We start from the raw sequence: 22,053 nt of genomic DNA on the forward strand, positions 1-22,053 counted from the left end.
ATGTACAATTAGTTTGATTCTGTCTTTTTGTGAGAAAATGCGATTGCTAATGCGCATACACCGTCCGTGGACTACTGTGTATACTGTTGTTATTTCTTTCTTCCTAGTGTATAACAATTTCTTTATGTCCAAACAATTTCTAAAATGGGAAGACTAAAAAGAAACCAAGAGGAACTGCTATCTACCATCTAAAACAAACAAAATAAGCTTTTTAATTTTTTAATAAGCTTATTATTTTTACAAAGTTAAAGTTTTGTGTGAAAGTTTGAGTAAATATAATGCTAAATAAAAGTCATAAAAATAAAATTAAAATATTTTTTTTTGGTCAGTTATGTATACATTATGTAATTTACTATTATATTAAATTGCATGATATCGGCATTATATCGGCCTATCGGGCACCCTGCTTTCTGAATTTTAATCGGCCATTAAAAAAACTCATCAGTCGACCTCTACTCTTCAGGGGCTGTATGCAAATGGAAAGAGGCTTATATATAAACAGAGTTTGTTTTAAATGTATTCTATATAAAATATTATTTTAGAAATATGTGTAACCCAAGGAATGTAATAAAAATAATTAAGTTAATTCAATAATAGTAACTGTAATCTGATTACAAGAATTTAAAATGTAATGATGGTGTGTAAAGTAATTAGATTACAGTAACAAATTATTTTGTAAACAGATTACACCCAACACTGGTTGTTAGGCATTACCCACAGCGAATTGACCATATTCATAATAAAGCATGGCCTTTACTACATATTAATTATAAAGCAAACATATTTTCATTCATATGTTATAGTGATAGACGATATATCGGCCAGGCTGATTAATTGGCTGATAATTGGCCATTTTGCAATTATCAGAATCACCTGATAACCACCATCGCTTGGCCAGATAAAAAGAAGTTAACTTTCCCTTGTGTCATTCCAAAATCTACCAAAAGATTTGTCAATGGATAGTAAACAATTTCCATTTTCAATGTTTTTTCTGCCCCAAAGTTTAAGCAAAGTTGAGCAAAGGTTATTCAAAATAAGTGTTTGTTTCAATTTAGAAATATTGTGTACATATAATTTTATGTTGTTAAATATTATTTTGTATATTGACATTTGTATCAGCCATCTGCTGTCTAGATATCGGTGTTGGCATCGTCCATTGAAAACATGGCATTATACCAATAAAACGTTGTTTTATACAGCAGATATTCATCACACTACACCCTTTCAAAGATACGCTAAAGTTATAGTCCCTGAAATGTAAACTTAAGTTAAGAATTGGCCAATATGGGTGCTGAACAGTGATATGGTGTTTTGCTTAATAGCTATTACTATGTCATATTTTAGCATGGCTAAAAGATTTGTTGTCCTAATAATGAAAACTGATCATCATGTAAGTTATTTACTATGTCATATCACATGATATAACCAAAGAAACAGATGGTGAAATTAAACTCATTGTGTTTCCATTTAAAATGCTAACCAGTTAGCATGCTAAGCTAACATTGCATCTTGCATTCCCCATGGTTCAATTATCCGACTAAGCTAACATATTCTGTAGTAAGTACATCACGTAATTATATCAAAATGTTGAATTTCGTGCTATATTGTAAAGGGATATAGTAATGGTGTATTTACTGGCTGTATTTACGTGATCAGCTACAACAGGAATTAGTAACAGACACTTCTGATCAGGCATTGCAAACAACTACCCAAAAGAGACAGAATACTTCATGACACAGGAACTCTTTGTATTTTAAAGCACATTATAGCTCACAGATTTCTTAATTTACTCTCGTCTAAAAGTGGATAACAACTTTGGCTTGAAAGTTTAAAGGGACCTTTTCTGAGTGAGTATTGAGAGACTGAAGTTTATGCGGAAAAGACCGTCAGCTGTTTGAATGAAGCATAATCTGTTTCCTTCTCTCTCATTTTGTGAAGCTGTGTGGTGCTGGAAACACAATTGACTTTCCTTCCCCACTAATGGCTGCAGTGCGTCAGCGCCATCACAATGCAAGCCTTTGATTTATTTAACCCGTTTTTTTGAAAAGCACTACAGGACATGAGGTGGGTGTCGGCCATTCTGCAGGGAAACTGAGAACAAATGTCCATAAATGTGTGTGTGTGTGTGATTGTATCCTGTGAGTGAGCACATACCCCCCCCCCCCCCTCCCTCCCTCCTTGTTTTAATCAAAGTGACAGTGCAACCAAAACATAAAAATTCTGTTATCATTCACCCTCATGTTCTTCGAAACCTGTATGACTTTCTTTTGGCCCAGTTCTTTGTGTTGCTTTCCTTGGTCACATTTAATACTTTCTAAATTCCCAAACCATAATCAATTGGACATAGAAATGTTTTCTTTTCATGCAAACTTGTTAACACAAGTTAACACAATAGCATTCAGTGACTGCCGGAATGTTACATCCAGAGAGAGGATATGATATCATCTTCTGACAGGAAGTGTGATTGGGGCTCAGAGGCATGTGGCAGGTCACAGATGGCTCATTTGCACCAGTTAATGACTCAAATGACTCAAATACCAACTGTCTGTCTCAGTAAACTTTGGGGACACAAGGGTTGATTTAGGATGCAGACACAATCTTATTGTTTTTATCATATATGATTTATCGATTTATGCAATCCTTGCAAAGAGACTGACATTGAACATTGGCAGGAGTATTTGAGCAGTGTAAATATTCAGTACAGGAAACAGAATTCAGGCAGTGAAATTTGTTGTCAGGTATATATGAACACCTTAAATGTAAAGTGTGTATTTTTTTTTTTTTTTTATACTTGTTTCTATGTTAAATACATTGTTGTAACCCAGAGTAATATCAAGAGACTACTACTGTATAAGGCCACGTCCACACTAATACGTTTTTGTTTGAAAACTCATTCATTTCACTACGTTGTGGCCTTCCATCCACACTGAGACAGCGTTTTAGTCCAGCAAAAACCGAGCTTTCCAAAAATGCTCTCCCAAGTGAACACATTTGAAACGGCGTCTTCGCGTTGTAGTGTGGACAGGGAAAATGGAGATATTCGAAAACAATGACGTATTTGTTGTCATTTGACGCAGTCATGTGATCCATTCAATCCAAAACAATCAAGATGGCGACCCATGTTGTAGCCCCATTGTTGTTAAAGATAAATGTTACTTTGTACTACCTTCACATTACATTCCTTCAAAGGTGACGGGAAGTTTACTGGTGGAACACGAGGACAATTGTGTTTCAGGCCATACATGGACATGACGCAGAGCTGCGCTGCTTAAGTTTTTTTCACATTAAGAGGATTTATGCATTTATGGATGTTTCAATGTGGTCAAGCAAATTTTGGAAGACGTTGGAAAATGTCAGCGGTATGGATGGATGGAAAGCATTTCGAAAACGGCGTTTTCAAATTTATCCAGATTAATTTGGACACAGCCTATGTAAATGTGGCTGACAAGCCTCTGGTTCATCGGGAAAGGAGAAAGCAGGAACCGGATTAACACTTAACAAGACTTTAATAATAACTTAAAACACTGAACTGCAATATAATAAGAGGACGACACACACACAGCTCTGTGTGTGTCTCTCTCCAGCACTCCCGACTCCTCTTATCTCTCTCACGCTGATTGGGCCACTCAGCACCAGGCACGCACACACTCAGCCTGGCCGCGCTCTCCTCCTCCTCATCAGAGTAAACCATTCGTAGATTGATTCCCCTGAAAAGTGTAAACATTCGTCTGTTTGTTTGAGCATCCCGATCAGCCCAACACAGTACCATTGGCACCACCAGTAGCATTTGGGAATTGTTTTGCTATTATTTTGGCAATTCCATTTGATGACATCAACCAGAATTGTAAAAATAATGACTTTTCAAACAAGTTTCAAACTTTTCCCTCTGCCTGACATTGGTTGGAAAAACAGTGTGCTGCATTTCAGACACACAATCAATTAGTTTCATTAACTGCGCCCACGTGTTTTCAGGGGCTGGGAAGCAAATCCTTGAGAAATCATAGCTTTTCTCTTAGTGGCAGACAGGAGAACAACAGAGCACAAAACAACACAATACAACAGTTACAGGGCTGTACAGTGCAACTTTTTTTTCACATTTGTGATTAAAGATTATGATATGCTATGGCAAATTTGAATAATGACAATAATTGTCATTTCCATTTTCAAACAGTGGTGCATTTGATGCAGCATGTTTCTGATATAAAGAGAAACATCACAGTGGGATCCACAGTGTTCCTCTAATAGGCTATTCAGATTACTGATCGATGGATATGGGGATTCTAGTGGTCTATTCTAAAACCATTGCAAATGATATGTAAATAAAATAATTAAAAATCCAAGTATTGTTGTTTTTAAATAAAGTAGCATGAAATAAGGAAATACTGTACATACCCTGTGGTGTTGGGACAAATGGCCAGTCAAGGAAATTATGAGGGTGTTGCAGCACCATGATTTATCTTGTGATTAGTAGTTATATTAATAAAAAAATATGACATTGTATTAAAATTGTAATGTAGTAATAAATAATAGAAATTGTGATAAGCAGTTTTAAAAAATAGCAATAAAACCATTTCACCCATAATCTTTTGTCTGCTAAAAAAAAAAATAAAAATAAAAATAAAAATAGAGAGAAAGAAATAATATTGGTACTAATTAAATTTTTAGTTCACTAGCACCAGTGCTAATGCCGTAAAAAGTAAGTGTAGATGTATGGGTAAGTTTAGGTTTTGGGGTAGTGTTAGGGTTTCGGGTAAGGGTTGGGTTAGGGTTAGGTTTAGTAAGGTTAACAGTGTAACTACAGATGTAATTAAATGCAGGTACTTTAAATGTAAGTACAATGCAACAACACGTACGTACATACAGTGCGTCCGGAAAGTATTCACAGCGCTTCACTTTTTCCACATTTTGTTATGTTAGAGCCTTATTCCAAAATGGATTAAATTCATTATTTTCCTCAAAATTCTACAAACAATACCCCATAATGACAATGTGAAAGAAGTTTGTTTGAAATCTTCGCAAATGTATTAAAAAAAAAAAAAGGAAAAAAAAAAATCGCATGTACATAAGTATTCACAGCCTTTGCTCAATACTTTGTTGAAGCACCTTTGGCACCAATTACAGCCTCAAGTCTTTTTGAGTACGATGTTACAAGCTTGGCACACCTATTTTTGGGCAGTTTCTCCCATCAGGTTGGATGGGGAGCGTCGGTGCACAGTCATTTTCAGATCTCTCCAGAGATATTCAATCGGGTTCAAGTCTGGGCTCTGGCTGGGCCACTCAAGGACATTCACAGAGTTGTCCCGGAGCCACTCCTTTGTTATCTTGGCTGTGTGCTTAGGGTCATGGTCCTGTTGGAAGATGAACCTTCGACCCAGTCTGAGGTCCAGAGCGCTCTGGAGCAGGTTTTCATCAAGGATGTCTCTGTACATTGCTGCATTCATCTTTCCCTCAATCCTGACTAGTCTCCCAGTTCCTGCCGCTGAAAAACATCCCCACAGCATGATGCTGCCACCACCATGCTTCACTGTAGGGATGTTATTGGCCAGGTGATGAGCGGTGCCTGGTTTCCTCCAGACATGACGCTTGCCATTCAGGCCAAAGAGTTCAATCTTTGTTTCTCATGGTCTGAGAGTCCTTTAGGTGCCTTTTGGCAAACTCCAGGCGGGCTGTCATGTGCCTTTTACTGAGGAGTGGCTTCCGTCTGGCCACTTTACCATACAGGCCTGATTGGTGGAGTGCTGCAGAGATGGTTGTTCTTCTGGAAGGTTCTCCTCTCTCCACAGAGAAATGCTGGAGCTCTGTCAGAGTGACCATCGGGTTCTTGGTCACCTCCCTGACTAAGTCCCATCTCCCCCGATCGCTCAGTTTGGCCGGGCGGCCAGCTCTAGGAAGAGTCCTGGTGGTTCCAAACTTCTTCCATTTACGGATGATGGAGGCCACTGTGCTCATTGGGATCTTCAATGCTGCAGACATTTTTCTGTATCCTTCCCCAGATCTGTGCCTCAATACAATCCTGTCTCGGAGGTCTACAGACAATTCCTTGGACTTCATGGCTTGGTTTGTGCTCTGACATGCACTGTTAACTGTGGGACCTTATATAGACAGGTGTGTGCCTTTCCAAATCATGTCCAATCAACTGAATTTACCACAGGTGGACTCCAATCAAGTTGTAGAAACATCTCAAGGATGATCAGTGGAAACAGGATGCACCTGAGCTGAATTTTGAGTGTCATGGCAAAGGCTGTGAATACTTATGTACATGTGATTCTTTTCATTTTTTTTATTTTTAATAGATTTGCAAAGATTTCAAACAAACTTCTTTCACATTGTCATTATGGGGTATTGTTTGTAGAATTTTGAGGAAAATAATGAATTTAATTCATTTTGGAATAAGGCTGTAACATAACAAAATGTGGTGAAGCGCTGTGAATGCTTTCCGGATGCACTGTAAGAAGTACATTGCATCAAATGCTTAAGTACATAACTTTTAGCCCTGTTGCGATTGAAGCATAAAACTGTTTTGGTAATGACATGAGTTGGGCTTTGGCTCTGCTCTTCTGCCTGGATGAATCTGATGGTTTGAGATGCTCCAGTGTACCCTTTCTGATAACGACAAAAAAATAAATAAATGCAGATTATCCTACTGACCATGAAACATTCGCTTCAAAGTGAAACAAAATACCTAGCTCAAAAGTTAACCTGTTTAGCTGGAAATGGTCGCTAGTTGGCTAATTAGATAAATGAAGACGTAGCTAGTTTGCGGCCCCAAAAAATAGAATTTTCCACTATCAAGCACTGCAGTACCACAACCCAAATTAAAATGCCCCATTAGAGTGGCTAGTGCTATCTAACGAACTACCACGCTAGCTACCTGGCTAACTATCGGTCAAATAAAATATCTTACCAGTCGAGCAAGAAAAAAGCCATCTCTGGGTAGTTTTTAAATTCTTTAACATCTCTGAGTTTTCGCCACCTCTGAAAGGCCAAGCCGTTATTGATTTAGGTTTTAGTGCAGGTTCTGTCACTTTTTTGCTTGCAGACTCTTCTCAGTTCGAGGTTTCTTTATTTTTACAATGGGTGATTCCCCAGAGGGTTGCCGCCTTGAACATCCATGGTCAGTGTTGTTCATTTGTTGTGGCTACAAGCTTTCAGCTTCAAGCTTCTGAAACACATATCACCGCACCATACTATAGTATTCTTTTACGGACATGACGTAAACACGCACGGATGAATCACGGAAGAATGCAATTTCCCGGGAAATCCGTCCCATAGTTTAGGCTTACCACAGTGAGTCGAAGTAAGGCAAAAGCACGGTTTAGCAGACTGATTTTTGGTGTACTCGCTCATTAATGAAATTATTTCCATTTCTAACAACAACAAAAACAACAACAAAAATAACAGTGTAGCTTTAAAGCCATCTAATATAAAGTGGGTCCCATTTTTTTTTTCCACCAGGTGACAGTTACAAGTCCAGTCACTTTATAAAGCACACCTTTCCTCAACAAGATGGATTTGAAGTGTTGATGTCTTTGGGAAGAGTTTTGTCCCAAATTGTAATTTTTAGGTGTAAGGCTTTTGTTTAAATCCCAAACCCTAAAATCCTGTTTACATTAATACACTTACAATGGAAAGGGCAAGACATTCTGGAGGGTTTATAAGCAGAAATTGTGAAGCTGATATTTTGTTTTATACACCTTATAGTAATTCTTCCATGCAAATGTGTGTTATTTGAGCTGTAAAGTTGTATAAATCATGCTTTTACCAGTGGGACTAGGCAGATAAAAGCTACCATTTTCGGAAGTTGCATGTTTTTAGATATAAATTGTAGATATAGGCCTAACTTTGCGCAAACAAGTTTAGTAAGCACATTTAATAACAAATTTTATTTTTTTAAATGCCTTGTGGCTTTATTTTCGAAACAGTGTGTAGTATTTCAATGTTTAGTCTGGTGCAATTCCTTGCCCAATAGACTTCCGTTACTAATGCATTCATGTACACACATTTTTGCTTGTCTGAATTATTTTCTGTGGTAATCGATGAAAGCTGAACTTGTATTGAACCAGGCACATTTCTTTTTGAGAGAAATATTTTTGATTTGACTGGAACTGGCTTAGATAATCTGTGTTTGTTAATGTTATAAGCCTCTAAACCTGTAAAAAAAAAAAAAAAAAAAAAGTAGAAAAGAGGGATGTCAGTGAAAAAGACCAGTTATGTTCTCATAAAAGGAAGTATACATTTAAAAATGTCCTCAAGTACTGTAGCTCATGTGATGAGGACTCTTGGCTCCAAGTGTTTTTTTCTTTTTTTTTTTTTTTTCTTTTTTTTATTATCATGTGGCTCTGTGTCAGTGTTTGGTAATTACGAATGGCAGCCAGGTGGCTTTTTCCACTAAGGGGTTTGTGTGTCTATATGTTTGATTGTGTATGTGTGTGTGTTGTGGACATGATGCCAAGAAACTGTCCCATTAGCTTGCTTTTTCACATACACATAGCACAGATTGGTGGGAGTGAGTTGTTTTGGACTGCATTATGCATGTATGCAAGTTTATTTTTAACCCAGTTGTGAAAGTAAGTCGGATTCAAAGGTTTACATTGCAATTATTCAAGATCTGGACCATTTCTTTTAATCGGAAAGAAATTTTTTTGGACCAAGCTTTATTGGATAATTTTGTCTGGATTTATGCAGACAGAACCAAACTCTGAGCTAGGGTTGCACAGTATACAGTTCCAACGAAATATTGCGATACCAAATATTTTAAAAGGGTACGATATCATCTTGTTGATAATTTTGGTACCATAGTCCAGTATAGTGCTATTAGCAAAATTTTAGAGGATATGACATTTTTGAGATGTAATTAATTACAATTTGACAATTAATCAAATTCCAATTTTGTTATGGCCAGTTGTGATCATTGAACAGCAGAAAGATGTCATTTAATTAAATAATATAGGCTACAGTCTGAATGTGCTGCACGCTTCAGAATGAACGAGAGTTGCTGCTGTGCTCTGTAATACTTGACACACAGGTCGCACATAATGCTCAATACGGTGTGTTTAGTGTTTGAGCAGGTGTGAACACTAGCTTAATTTCCTTCTCCAGTGAGATTTCAGCTTGTGAGTATTTCAGTATTTCATTTGGAATGCGGAGCTTTTTAAAAACTACCGTCAAAACACACAGGAAAAACTCGAAGGTCCGTCAAAATAAAAGTTCCGCCTTGTGTCACAGGTAATCTCAGGTAAAAAAAACCATTAATTTATGCTGTGAAGCTCTGTTGTGCAGCATTTTATATCTTTTTTTTCTTCACATTTTCATTTGAAGTTTTATTAAATGATTTGCTTAAACACTGATTTGATAAAACATGGAATCCAGAAAAATTTAAATGGAAAACAGTATTTGTAACTGCAAGACTTTCTTCTTTCGTTATTTTAATCAAGTCCTTTTCTGTGTACTTTCATCAGTAATCTGATGCTATTTATTTGTTGTCTATGTATCAATTTAGTATTGAAACCGAGGAACCAGGGCTGGTATCGTACCGAAGCCAAAATTTTGGTAACGGAGCAACCCTACTCAAAGCACATGTGTTACTCTGGGTTGTGAAGCTCAGAACTGCACTGAGAACATTGTAATAATACACTAACAAAACACAGACAGGACAGAACAGCGTGCATAAACTTTGAAGCAAGCACCATGATCAGACTATTTATGTATTTAATTAACCTTTCCGGTTTAATGATCGCACATGGTAATACCGCGATTTTGATTTAATTTCGATAAATTGTGCAGCCCTAAATATTACTGAATCATCCAAACAAGATGACACAGATGCTACAATAACCTCCAATATATGCAAAGTGGACTTTAAATGTAACAGAAAAACTAGTGCTATGCAAAATCATTTAAAAAGGCACCCGTTAGCACTGATTAGTGATTTTAAACATGATCAGCATAACTTTGTTTGATTGGACAACTGGCCTGGTTGCTTTTCACTTCTTAAAGAACACGATTCGGCAACAGTTAGAAAAGCGCTTCAAGTTTGAGTATGGAATACATAGAATTGGTACATTTTTAAAAAGCTTACATTTGACCAAAATTATGAAAAACTAATGATAAAATAACATTAGTAAAATTTACATTTTCATAATTTACTAAGGTAGAAGGTCCCCTGTATAAATTCAGACAGCATTAGCTGAGAGAGAATTTCTTTCATATGTAAGCAAAATGGACATTATAACTGAAATATACCTGTATGATTCGGTATTTAATTCAATCGGGATCTTGTGAATCGTAATCAAGTCAAATTGGGAAATCTGTATTAAAACCCAGCCATAGAATAAAGTGAATGGTAGGGCCAAATGAAGACCACTTTAGTCCACACCGCACGCTATTGCACCCAGTGAGCAGACCAGATTTGGCTTCTACATGCTCAGTGGAGGAGTTGTACTCGAGTTGTAATGAATGTTGTAATACTCTAGAAAACTGATCTAAGCCATTGAGCATTGCTCCAGTCATGAAACCCCACTTCCACCCATTCTGTGATTTACATTATCTGGGTGACAGGAATGAGCCAAATAAAGCTGGGATGACTGTCTGACTGAGAGCTGATGGCAGCCCTTCAACATGAGCTGGGAATTTGAAGAGTTGTTAGAGAGCGGTGAAGAAGAGCATTTTTAACTTTCTATTCACACGTCCAGTGGTGAGGCTACAGTGCAGTCAGGGCTCCAATGTCTCCAAAAAAGCTTATTTTGTGGAAATGGGCAAAGTTCGGTAAAGAAGCTGCCTCACATCAGTCAAGCTCCAAAAAGCACCATAAAACTACAGTAAAAGTAATCAGTATGACTCGTTTACTACATCTTGAAGAACAGACCGAAGTTGTTATTTGGTCTCATATAAAACCCTCAAATCAAAAATGGTGGCACGTTAATAAGATCAAACCTTATTGGTTCTTGTCTCAAAATGTCAAACCTGTGCCGTAGTTGCCATATATTTGGGTGAGGACATAATGACAAATTTTTCATTTTTCAATTAACTATTCCTTTACAATGGACATCCTCTTCATGTGGCTTTGCTCTTCTCTGCTGTTCTGCTTTTGTGTGTACGTATGCGCACAATTGCCGGTCAGGGGGGAATGTTGACAGCCTGTGCCTGGTGCTGCTTACTGGGGTAGAGCTGTAATTCAGGTCACAAACATTTATTGACCTAATTGATTAATAATTTATAGTATGAACCAAGAATATCATTAACAGTAGACTTTCAAATATGTCATATCTGACATACATATTTTTACTAAAACATTTTAAGCAATGAAAAAGATGCCACATGGGGACATTCATGAAGATTTTTGAATGACGATGCCAAACGAATTGTTGAAACACTGTTTTGAACCAATTAATTTAAAAGTGCACTAATGAATTGTGCACAGTAAGAAAGTAAATAGTGTGATGTGGATTGGTATATGCTTTGAATATGATGGGAGCAGCTCTTTTCTGAGTGTGAGGAAGTTGTGGGGTTTCTCGACCCCCTTCGAACCCTTTAGCCCCTCTCACAGTATACACTGGGTCGGTCACAGGAAAAGAAGAAATGACTCAATGGCATAGAAAACTGTTCCTATGTTACACTATCAGCCACATGCACATACCATTTTTTCACCAAGGGCAAAAAATTCCCCCGTAATGAAGTCCTCTGTGTTTAATTTGTAACATATGATATAGTATATACACTGATAAGCCAGAACATTATGACCACTCACATGTGAAGCGAATAACGTTGATCATCAAGGCCACATGTTAAGGTCTGGGTAAATTAGATGGTAAGCGAACAGTTCTCATAGTCAGTGTGTTTAATGCAGGAGAAATGGGCAGGAGTAAAGAGTATCTCTGAAACGGCAAGGCTTGTGGGTTGCTCCCAGTCATCAGTGGCAAGTACCTACCAACAGTGTTCCGAGGAGGGACAAACCACAAACCGGTGACAGGTGTTGGGCGCCCAAGGCTCATCAATGTACGAGGGCAACGAAGGCTATCCCGTCTGCTCTGAATCAACAGAATGTCTACTGTGGCACAAGTCACAGGAAGTTATAATGATGCTTACGGTAGGAATGTGGCAACACACAATGCATCACACCCTGCTGTGTATGGGACTGCGTAGCCACAGACTGGTCAGAGTGCCCATGATGACCCCTGTCCACCGTTGAAAGCATCTACAATAGGCATGCGAGTGTCAGAACTGGACCATGGAGCAGTGGAAGAAGGTTGCCTGGTCCGATGAGTCCCGTTTTCTTACACATCACGTGGACGGTCATGTACGTGTGTGCCGTTTACCTGGGAAATTGATGACACCAGGATGCACTGTGAGAAGATGACAAGCTGGTGGAGGGAGTGTGATGTTCTGGGCAATGTTCTGCTGGGAAACCATAGGTCCAGCCATTGATGTGGACATCAATTTGACACATGCCACCTACCTAATCATTGTTGCAGGCCAGGTACACCCCTTCATGGCAATGGTATTCCCTGATGGCAGTGGCCTCATTCAGCAGAATAATGCACCCTGCCACACTGCAAACGTTGTTCGGGAATGGTTTGAGGAACATGATGAAGAGTTCAAGGTGTTTTCCTGGCCTCCAAATTCCCCAGATCTCAATCCAATTGAGGATCTGTGGGATATGCTGGATCAATAAGTCCGATCCATGGCAGCTCCACCTCGCAACTTACAGGACTTGAAGGATCTTCTGCTAATGTCTTGGTGCCAGATACCACAGGACACCGACAGTGGTCTTGTAGAGTCTATGCCTCGGCGGGTTGGCACTGATTTGGCGGCACGCGGAAGACTAACAGCTTATTTGGCAGGTGGTCATAATGTTTTGGCTCATCTGTGAATATCTCATTAAGGCTGGAAATTGATACAGATTTTCTGATTCCTATTCACAAGCTCTCAATTCAATTTTGATTCAGTATCGATTAATACGGTCATATTTCAGTTACAATATCCATACAATTACCCTTAGAACTCTTTGAGGCAATACATTACAGTTTCTCTGTATCTGTATTTTTCGTTGTCCCACTCTCCTAGTCATCTTTTTTGCTCCCTCTTCTACCTCTCTCGCCCACACAACACTAAACTCCATCTTTTATTTATCAGTCTTTTCCTGTGCACCTCAGAGTGCTCCATATGTCTCACAGTAGAGAGTCTTTTGAGATTTGAGTGGCTCTTACACAAAAGACTTTGCGTCAAAAGACTTACAACTCACGTGGCGGTGTCTGTGAACCGAGTGACTGTTATATCTCTGTCATACTTTTGCTAACAATTTTTGTAAATCTCAGCACAAGTGCTGTAACTGCCAGCCAAATGCTACTGTGGAAATAAAGGTAACCGGGAACGAAGCCAGTTAGTATCGGCAGTCTTGTTTTTAGAGGGTTTGAACTCTTGAGTTCCCTGTTTCCTGGCTGGGGTGTGCCATAGTCTTTCCTCTCATTACATCATGTGTATGTTTTTATGTATTAGTCGCTGTTGAACGGCATGAGGTCAGAATGTGTGTGTGTGTGTGTGTGTGTGTGTTTATGAAGGTGAGGGTTGGAATCTGTAAAAGGAATAGACAAAATGTAAACCTAAAGTCTTAGTTCCACTCTGTATTGATAATGATTAGAATTGATGGTGTCTATCTACAGTTGAAGTCAGACGTTTACATGCACCTTAGCCAAATACATTTGAACTCAGTTTTTCACAATTCCTGACATTTAATTGTAGAAAGCATTCCCTATCTTAGGTCAGTTAGGATCACTACTTTATTTTAAGAATGTGAAATGTCAGAATAATAGTAGAGAGAATTATTTATTTCAGCTTTTATATCTTTCATCACATTCCCAGTGGGTCAGAAGTTTACATACACTTTGTTAGTATTTGGTAGCATTGCCTTTTAACTGGGGTCAAACGTTTTTGGATATCCTTCCACAAGCTTCTCACAATAAGTTGCTGGAATTTTGGCCCATTCCTCCAGACAGAACTGGGGTAACTCAGTCAGGTTTGTAGGCCTCCTTGCTCGCACACGCTTTTTCAGTTCTGCTCACAAATTTCCTATCGGATTGAGGTCATGGCTTTGTGTTGGCCACTCCAATACCTTGACTTTGTTGTCCTTAAGCCATTTTACCACATATGCTTGGGGTCATTGTCCATTTGGAAGACCCATTTGTGACCGAGCTTTTACTTCCTGGCTGATGTCTTGAGAGGTTGCTTCAATATATCCACATAATTTTCCTTCCTCATGATGCCATCTATTTTGTAAAGTACACCAGTCCCTCATGCAGCAAAGCACCCCCACAACATGATGCTGCCCACCCCTGTGCTTCACGGTTGGAATGGTGTTCTTCAGCTTGTAGGCCTCACCCTTTTTCCTCCAAACATAACGATGGGCATTATGGCCAAACGGTTCAATTTTTGATTCGTCAGACCAGAGGACATATCTCCAAATAGTAAGATCTTTGTCCCCATGTGCACTTGCAAACTGTAGTCTGGCTTTTTTATGGCAGTTTTGGAGCAGTGGCTTCTTCCTTGCTGAGCAGCCTTTCAGGTTATGTCGATATATGACTCATTTGTACTGTGGATATAGATACTTGTTACCTGTTTCCTCCAGCATCTTCACAAGGTTCTTTGCTTTTGTTCTGGGATTGATTTGCACTTTTCGAACCAAACTACGTTCATCTCTAGGGGACAGAATGTATCTTCTTCCTGAGCTGCGTGGTCCCATGGTGTTTATACTTGCATACTATTGTGTGTACAGATGAGTGTGGTACCTTCAGGCATTTGGAAATTGCTCCCAAGGATGAACTAGACTTGCTGAGGTCCACAATTTGTTTTTTTTAATTTTTCTGAGGTCTTGGCTGATTTCTTTTCCCATGATGTCAAGCAAAAAGGCACTGAGTTTGAAGGTAGGCCTTAAAATACAGCCGCAGGTACACCTCCAATTCAGTACACCTCCTATCAGAAGCTAATTGTCTAAAGGCTTGACATCATTTTCTGGAATTTTCCAAGCTGCTTGAAGGCACATTTAACTTTTAGTGTATGTAAACTTCTGACCCACTGGAATTGTGATATAGTCAATTAAAAGTGAAACAATCGGTCTGTAAATAATTGTTGGAAAAATTACTCGTGTCATGTGCAAAATAGATGTCCTAAACGACTTGCCAAAAATATAGTTTGCTAATATTAAATCTGTGGAGTGGTTAAAAAAATGAGTTTTAATGACTTCAACCTAAGTGTATGTAAACTTATGACTTCAACTGTAGATTTTTCAGTGAGAAGTAAGTGAAGGATGCCCCTGAACCCTAAACATCTGATCGTCTAAATCGTCTGATCACGGTTTTTTGATCTAACTGCAGTTATTTAGGCTAACCGCTGTTATTGTGCACTTTAAATTCCAATTATATTTTAATGCCCAAATAAAGGAATTTTAAGTGAATATATAAATTCCATGAACGGCCAGTTTGTGTATCATTCAGTTGAATTTTGAGCATCACTGAGCTGCACCCTTGACGTCAACCAGATCAGTTCTTGTCTGGGAGAGCGCGTAAAGCGCTTCTCACGTGCTCTGATGTGCGCGCTGTCAGCATAGGTTCTCGCCAAACTCCCACAAAAATATAAATGAACAAATGTAAACTTTGAAAGTGAAATGCTTCACTTTAAACAATCGTGTAATGGCTAATGTTCCTGGTTATAGTGGGACTATACACGCAGTATTTGACACGCAATTACACAGAGGAGACATGCACGGTTACACTATATCTGATTGATAAAATGATTAAACTAAATCTCAAAGGTTTTGCTTCATGAGAAATAAGGGCTTGTGGGTTTAATCAAAGAGCATTAAAAAAAGGTGTGAAACTGAAGAAATTAGGACAGAAATATTTTACTATTATATAATATAATATAATATGATTATAATATAATATAATATAAAAAATATGTGATCTCAGTTATTTGGACCATGGCATGATTGTTGGTGCCAGACAGGCTGGTTTGAGTATTTCTGTAACTGCTGATCTCCTGGAATTTTCACACACAGCAGTTTCTAGAATTTACTCAGAATGGTGCCAAAAACAAAAAACATCCAGTGAGCGGCAGTTCTGTGGATGGAAATGCCTTGTTGATGAGAGGTCAACAGAGAATGGCCAGACTGGTTCGAACTGACAAAGTCGACGGAAACTCAGATAACCGCTCTTTACAGTTGTGGTGAGAAGCATTCTGAGATGCCGGTTGGCACTGTTTTGCTGGCACAAGGGGGACCTACACAATATTAGGCAGGTGGTCATAATGTTTTGGCTCATTGGTGTATATCTCATTGGGGCTGGAAATTGATACAGATTTCCTGATTCCGATTCACAAGCTCTCGATTAAATTTTGATTCATATAATATTTTTGTCACGTGTAAATAAAATTCACTGTTTTTAACTGTAGATTCTAAATCCTTATGGTTAAATTAACTGTGACATTTTTAAACATGGTCATTATTGAAACCGGATAATTGCGACTATTAGACTGTCATTCACTTGTGTAGTGCACAAACTGTCCATTGTTCCCATGTTTTCATAAATCTTCCCCCTAGTGTTTTCATGATACAATTGGTATGTTCGAAATTGCAAACTAGTGCTAATCATACTGTTTTTGAAATAGGTGCATTGTGTACTGTATGGACATTTTCTGTGATCATGGAATACCCTGGATGAGCTAATACATTTGCCAAAATGTGCAGAATACTATCAGAATGCAATAGAGCTGTTCAGGTTGTAGTAAAAAAGCCCGAAAGAGAATTAGCATTGTCGAGCCATGGGTTCCCTTGGGATTTTCTTGTGGGTTTTAATAAAGGCAGTTATGGATTTATGAGTAAAATAATGTCTGTGGTAAACATTACTGAAAGATGTATTTGGACGATTTGTTCTGCACATAAATTACACACAGTCATACCACAAATGTGAATTTTGAAGCCGCCGTGTTGCTAAGAAGATGCTTGATGAGGACTACAATGGTTTTTCGTTTTGTCAGGCATGTACACTTACATGTTTATGGTTGTTGCAGTCCTTCAAATATGGTTCACACACTATTTTTAAAAATGAGTATGCAGCACTTAGCATGCTAGTATTCCATTTCGAACATAAACAGTATTTTGGCTACATTGAATTCTCGAGATTCATCAAGTCTCCTTATCTCAGGGCTGTGTGTACCATACATGTACTCAATGTTTTTGGGCTTCCCTTGACTGAATTTTGCCATCCTCTCATCAGCAAAATGTTTTTGTCATTCTAGTATTACAAAACAATCCTGCTGAATAATACATTTTTCCTTTCTTTCCCTCCTCAGAACTCAACATGGAGTATAACCCCTCTGACCACCCACGTGCCAGTACCATCTTCCTCAGCAAGTCTCAAACAGATGGTGAGATAGTGTCCATGTCTACTAACTCTCAGGATGAGTGGGATAGTATCTCGTAATAAATGCTAGAGCGAACGTTAATTAAAATGAAAGCTATAGTCAGGATTGCTTAAATTTGATTTAATCGAATGAGGCAAAGGCACAGATGGCCCTGACTTAGACCAAACATTTCCTCCTTAGAAAAGAATCTGTGTCCTCTGTCAGTGTTAGTTTTAATATGATAACCTTGGATGATAATGCTTTGTGAACTGTCTACTGTGCTCAGTGTGATATTTGTTGTAGGGATGTGCAAAAAAGCGACATATTTTTAAAATTGACTAGTTGGTAGGTTGTCTGAACGACTTATTTACTAGCAGTGTTGGGGAAACTACTTTGAAACTGTACAGTAGTTTATCAAACTACAAGCTACTTATAATTTAAAGTAGTTAAACTACATATGCTCTTATGAAAAAGTAGTTACACTATGAACTAATAATAAAAAGGACAGTTTTAATTAATTGATACCAATTACACTGACAGTATTAAACTTGAACAGATGGATGTACACTAAAAATAACTAATAAAACTAGAAAAAACCCTGATTTATATAACTGAGTTGAGAACAGTAGCATTTGACTAGCCTAAAAAATTTTGAGATAAAAGAAGACCCAAATTCTGTGCAGGTACTCAAACAGTTCATTTATATAATTTTCCCCAACAAACCGATTTACTAGAATGAATTGGAATTGTCAGTGCTACACATGAGAGAGAGGACAGACTAGCGAGCTAGCTAGCTTAGCTGTGCGTACAACATTTGTCATTAAAAACAGTAATGTAGTATTTTGTCACACTAGACAGATACAGGAAATGTAGCTTGTTACTAGAAAAGCTAAACTATTTTGAAAACAGTGGAATGATTGACAAGCTACTGGAAAATTACGTTTAGTTAGCTAACTTTTAGTTAGTTAACTACCCAACACCGTTGACTGGCTCATTTCCACAGACATCAATCAGACATTTCTTAAGGAGCCTTCACATAGGACACATTTTTGCATTCAAAAACAACTGGACGGAGCACAACAAAAATGTATTTTTAGGAGTTAAACTATTTTTAACTTGACACGTTGTTTCAAAAACACGTTTTTTGGTATTGTCGAAGGCGGTGGGTTTATTTCAAAAGCTGTGCTTTGGTGGCTGTTGCAGAGATGCTTTAAAGGGGATGAATTTAAAGACGCAACTTCTCAGAGAGAGGTGTATCATGCTGACAGTCAATGTTAGCATGCTAAAGCACAGAACACTTTAGCATGCTGAAATCCTCTCGAAGAAGATGTCTAAATTCATTCCCTCATTCATTCATCAAGCATTGATGCTAACCCTGATAGCACAGGTCTCCAGACCTCTATTTGATGTGTGTGATTACATCCAGAAGACATTTTTTTTTTTTTACGTTGTTTGCTTTTCTGCAATACGTCTATAAAACTTTTCCTCGCGGATGTCAATAAGACATTCAGCAGGGGGGCCTGGGTCGCTCAGCGAGTATTGACGCTGACTGCCACCCCTGGAGTCGCGAGTTCGAATCCAGGGTGTGCTGAGTGGCTCCAGCCAGGTCTCCTAAGCAACCAAATTGGCCCAGTTGCCAGGGAGGGTGGGGTTACATGGGGTAACCTCCTCGTGGTCACGATTAGTGGTTCTCGCTCTCAATGAGGTGCATGGTAAGTTGTGCATGGATCGCGGAAAGAAGCGACCTCCACATGTGGAGTCTCCGCGGTGCAATGCACAACGAGCCACGTGATAAGATGCGTAGATTGACTGTCTCAGAAGCGGAAGCAACTGAGTCTTGTAAAAAAATACAAAAATAAGTCATTCAGCAGATGTCTTTGAGACATTTATGATTTAAAATGTTTGCAATTCTGATCTTTTTAAGATGTTAAGCATCTGTTAATTAGAATGTGATGCTTTCCAAATGAAAAGATCTAAAATACACATCTTGCAGATGTACGTGTGCTATCTAGGAAAAATATTAAAGCTAAAAAAAACAAGAATAATAATCTATATTATTATTACAATGCTAGTCTACAATGCTAAAGAGACTAAACCATCCCTAATTTCTAGCCAGGCCAACAATAAAATTGTTGATAATCGCCACATTTCTCAGAAAATTGTAAGTGTGATGTAATGTCACTGTGGTCTATCAGTCTTGTGGTTTGATTATGAAATTATGATGGGACAATTCAGTGTATTCATACACAGTTAGTGGCTCAACGCTAGCATTGAACTGTAAAGTGAAGGCCATGTACAGTGGCAAGAAAAAGTATGTGAACCTCTGGAATTAGCTGGTTTCCTGCATTAATTGGTCATAAAATGTGATCTCATCTTCATCAGTCACAAGTATAAACAAACACTAATGTGCTTAAGCTAACAACACACAAACAAGTATAATCTTTCATGTCTTTATTGAACACATCACATTCAATATTCACAGTGCTGTGTAAAAAGTATGTGAACCCTTGGATTTAATGACTGTTCGATCCTCCTTTGGCAGCAGTAACCTCAACTAAGTGTTTACGGTAGCTGCGGATTAGACCTGCACAACGTTCAGAAGCAATTTTGGACCATTCTTCCTAACAGAACTGCTTCAGCTCAGCCATATTCTTAGGATGTCTGGTGTGAACGGCTCTCTTGAGGTCATTCCACAGGATCTCTATTGGGTTAAGGTCTGGGCTCTGACTAGGCCACTCCAAAAGGTGGATTTTCTTTTTTTGAAGCCATTCTGTATTGGATTTACTTTGATGTTTAGGGTCATTGTCCTGTTACATCACCCAAGTTTCTACTGAGCTTTAGCTGGCGCACAGCCACCCTGACATTATCCTGTAGGATATCTTGATAAACTTGGGAATTAATTTTTCCCTCAATGATGGCAAGCAGTCCAGGCCCCAAAGCAGCAAAACAGCGCTAAATCATGATGCTCCCTCCACAGTATTTCACCGCTGGGATGATGTTTTCATGTTGGTATGCGGTGCCCTTTTTATTCCATATGTAGTGCTGCGTGTTCTTCTGAAACAATTCAGCCTTAGTTTTATCAGTCCACAAAACATTTTGCAAGTTGCATTGTGGAGTGTCACGGTGGTCTTTGGCAAACTTCAGGCGTGCAGCAATGTTTTTGTTGGAAAGCAGCAGCTTCCTTTGTGGTGTCCTGCCATGGACACCATGCCTGTTTAATGTGTTCCATATAGAAAACTTGTGAAAATAGATGTTAACCAGTTCCAGATATTCATTTAAGTATTTGGGTCTCACTCTAGGGTTCTTTTTAACTTATTGAGCATTCTGCGGTGTGCCCTTTGAGTCATCTTGGCTGGACAGCCACTTCTAGGGAGAGTAGCCACAGTACAAAATCGTCTTTATTTATAGACAGTTTGTCTAACTGTGGACAGATGAATATCTAAGCATCTTCAAGATAGCTTTGTAACCCTTTCCAGCTTTATGCAAAGCAACAATTCTTGATTGTAGGTCTTCAGAAATCTATTTGTTATGAGGCATGGTCCACATCAGTAGATGCTTCTTGTGAATAGCAAACTCAAAATGTGTGAGTGCTTTTTATAAGTCAGAGTAGCTCTAACCCACACCTCCAATCTCGTTTCATTAATTGGATGCCAGGTTTGCCAACTCCTGACTCTAATTAGCGCCTAGGGATTCACTTACTTTTTCCAACCTATACTGTGAATGTTTAACGGGATGTGTTCAATAAAGATATGAAAGATTATAATTGTCTGTGTGTTGTTAGCTTAAGCACATTGTGTTTGTCTATACTTGTGACTTTAATGAAGATGAGATCACATTTTATGAGCAATTCATGCAGAAAACCAGGTAATTCCAAAGAGTTCACATACTTTTTCATGCCACTGTAAATGCTAGCTTTATCCAAACTGGGAAATTTAATTTATAAATCACTACCCTTTTGTTTTTCAGTTCTTTTACCCAACAAGAAAGGTACGTTTGGCCTCAGTGTGTCTGTTAGTCTGCTGCTATGTGTTGTGTTGAAGCTTTATAGATTCAGAATGTCTATAGTTTTATCATGTCTCAAATTGTGATATGTCATTACTAATAATTCCTTATCTAAAGACTTTAGACAGATTAAACACTATTCAATTTGATGCCAACAAAAACTAGGCTGCCGTAATGTCTTTAAGGTTGTACGTTTACACTGTATTTGTGTCCACAGAAATCTGCAGAAAGCGCCACAGATTTTTGCAGAATTCAAATAATTGTCCTCAGCTGCCAATAAGAGTACTGTACTTAATTTAACAAATTTTATCGTGCCTAAATCCACATATTTCTCCTGCAATCAGTGCAGGAAAAAAATATTAAAATAAAAAAGCAAATGCAGAAAAATAATGCCTGGGCCTGGTCATGTCTAACCTTCCCAACTCATGTTTACTGGCGTTTTTGTCACCTTAATTTGTGACATATTTTCAGTCTTTCATTGGCTAAACATTTAACGCAGAGGTACACAACAGTTCAAAATATTAGGCTTGCTAATTATTTCCCTATAATTATGCTGATTATGCAAGTTAAGCTCTATTGACAGCATGCCAATTACCACAGAAATGAATTTCAACTCATAAACAAAGTAGAAATCACAGTTACAGTAATTCACTTCCAAGT

The 22,053-nt window shown here is 38.3% G+C and overlaps 1 protein-coding gene across 3 annotated transcripts in view; it reads left to right on the forward strand.

Annotated features, from left to right (window-relative positions):
* LOC127432036 (cyclin-Y) overlaps window positions 1-22,053 on the forward strand; it is an 85,473-nt gene that overhangs the window by 34,569 nt on the left and 28,851 nt on the right. For 2 of the 3 annotated variants that reach the window (XM_051682806.1, XM_051682805.1), the window contains exons 2-3: window positions 17,341-17,415; window positions 21,358-21,378. In XM_051682806.1, coding sequence (XP_051538766.1) covers window positions 17,341-17,415; window positions 21,358-21,378 — 96 coding nt within the window. The remainder of the gene's footprint in view (window positions 1-17,340; window positions 17,416-21,357; window positions 21,379-22,053) is intronic. The other variant, XM_051682807.1, reaches the window with a different exon arrangement.

Source organism: Myxocyprinus asiaticus, chromosome 41, assembly GCF_019703515.2.
Source record: "Myxocyprinus asiaticus isolate MX2 ecotype Aquarium Trade chromosome 41, UBuf_Myxa_2, whole genome shotgun sequence".
NCBI classification, from domain to species: Eukaryota; Metazoa; Chordata; class Actinopteri; order Cypriniformes; family Catostomidae; genus Myxocyprinus; species Myxocyprinus asiaticus.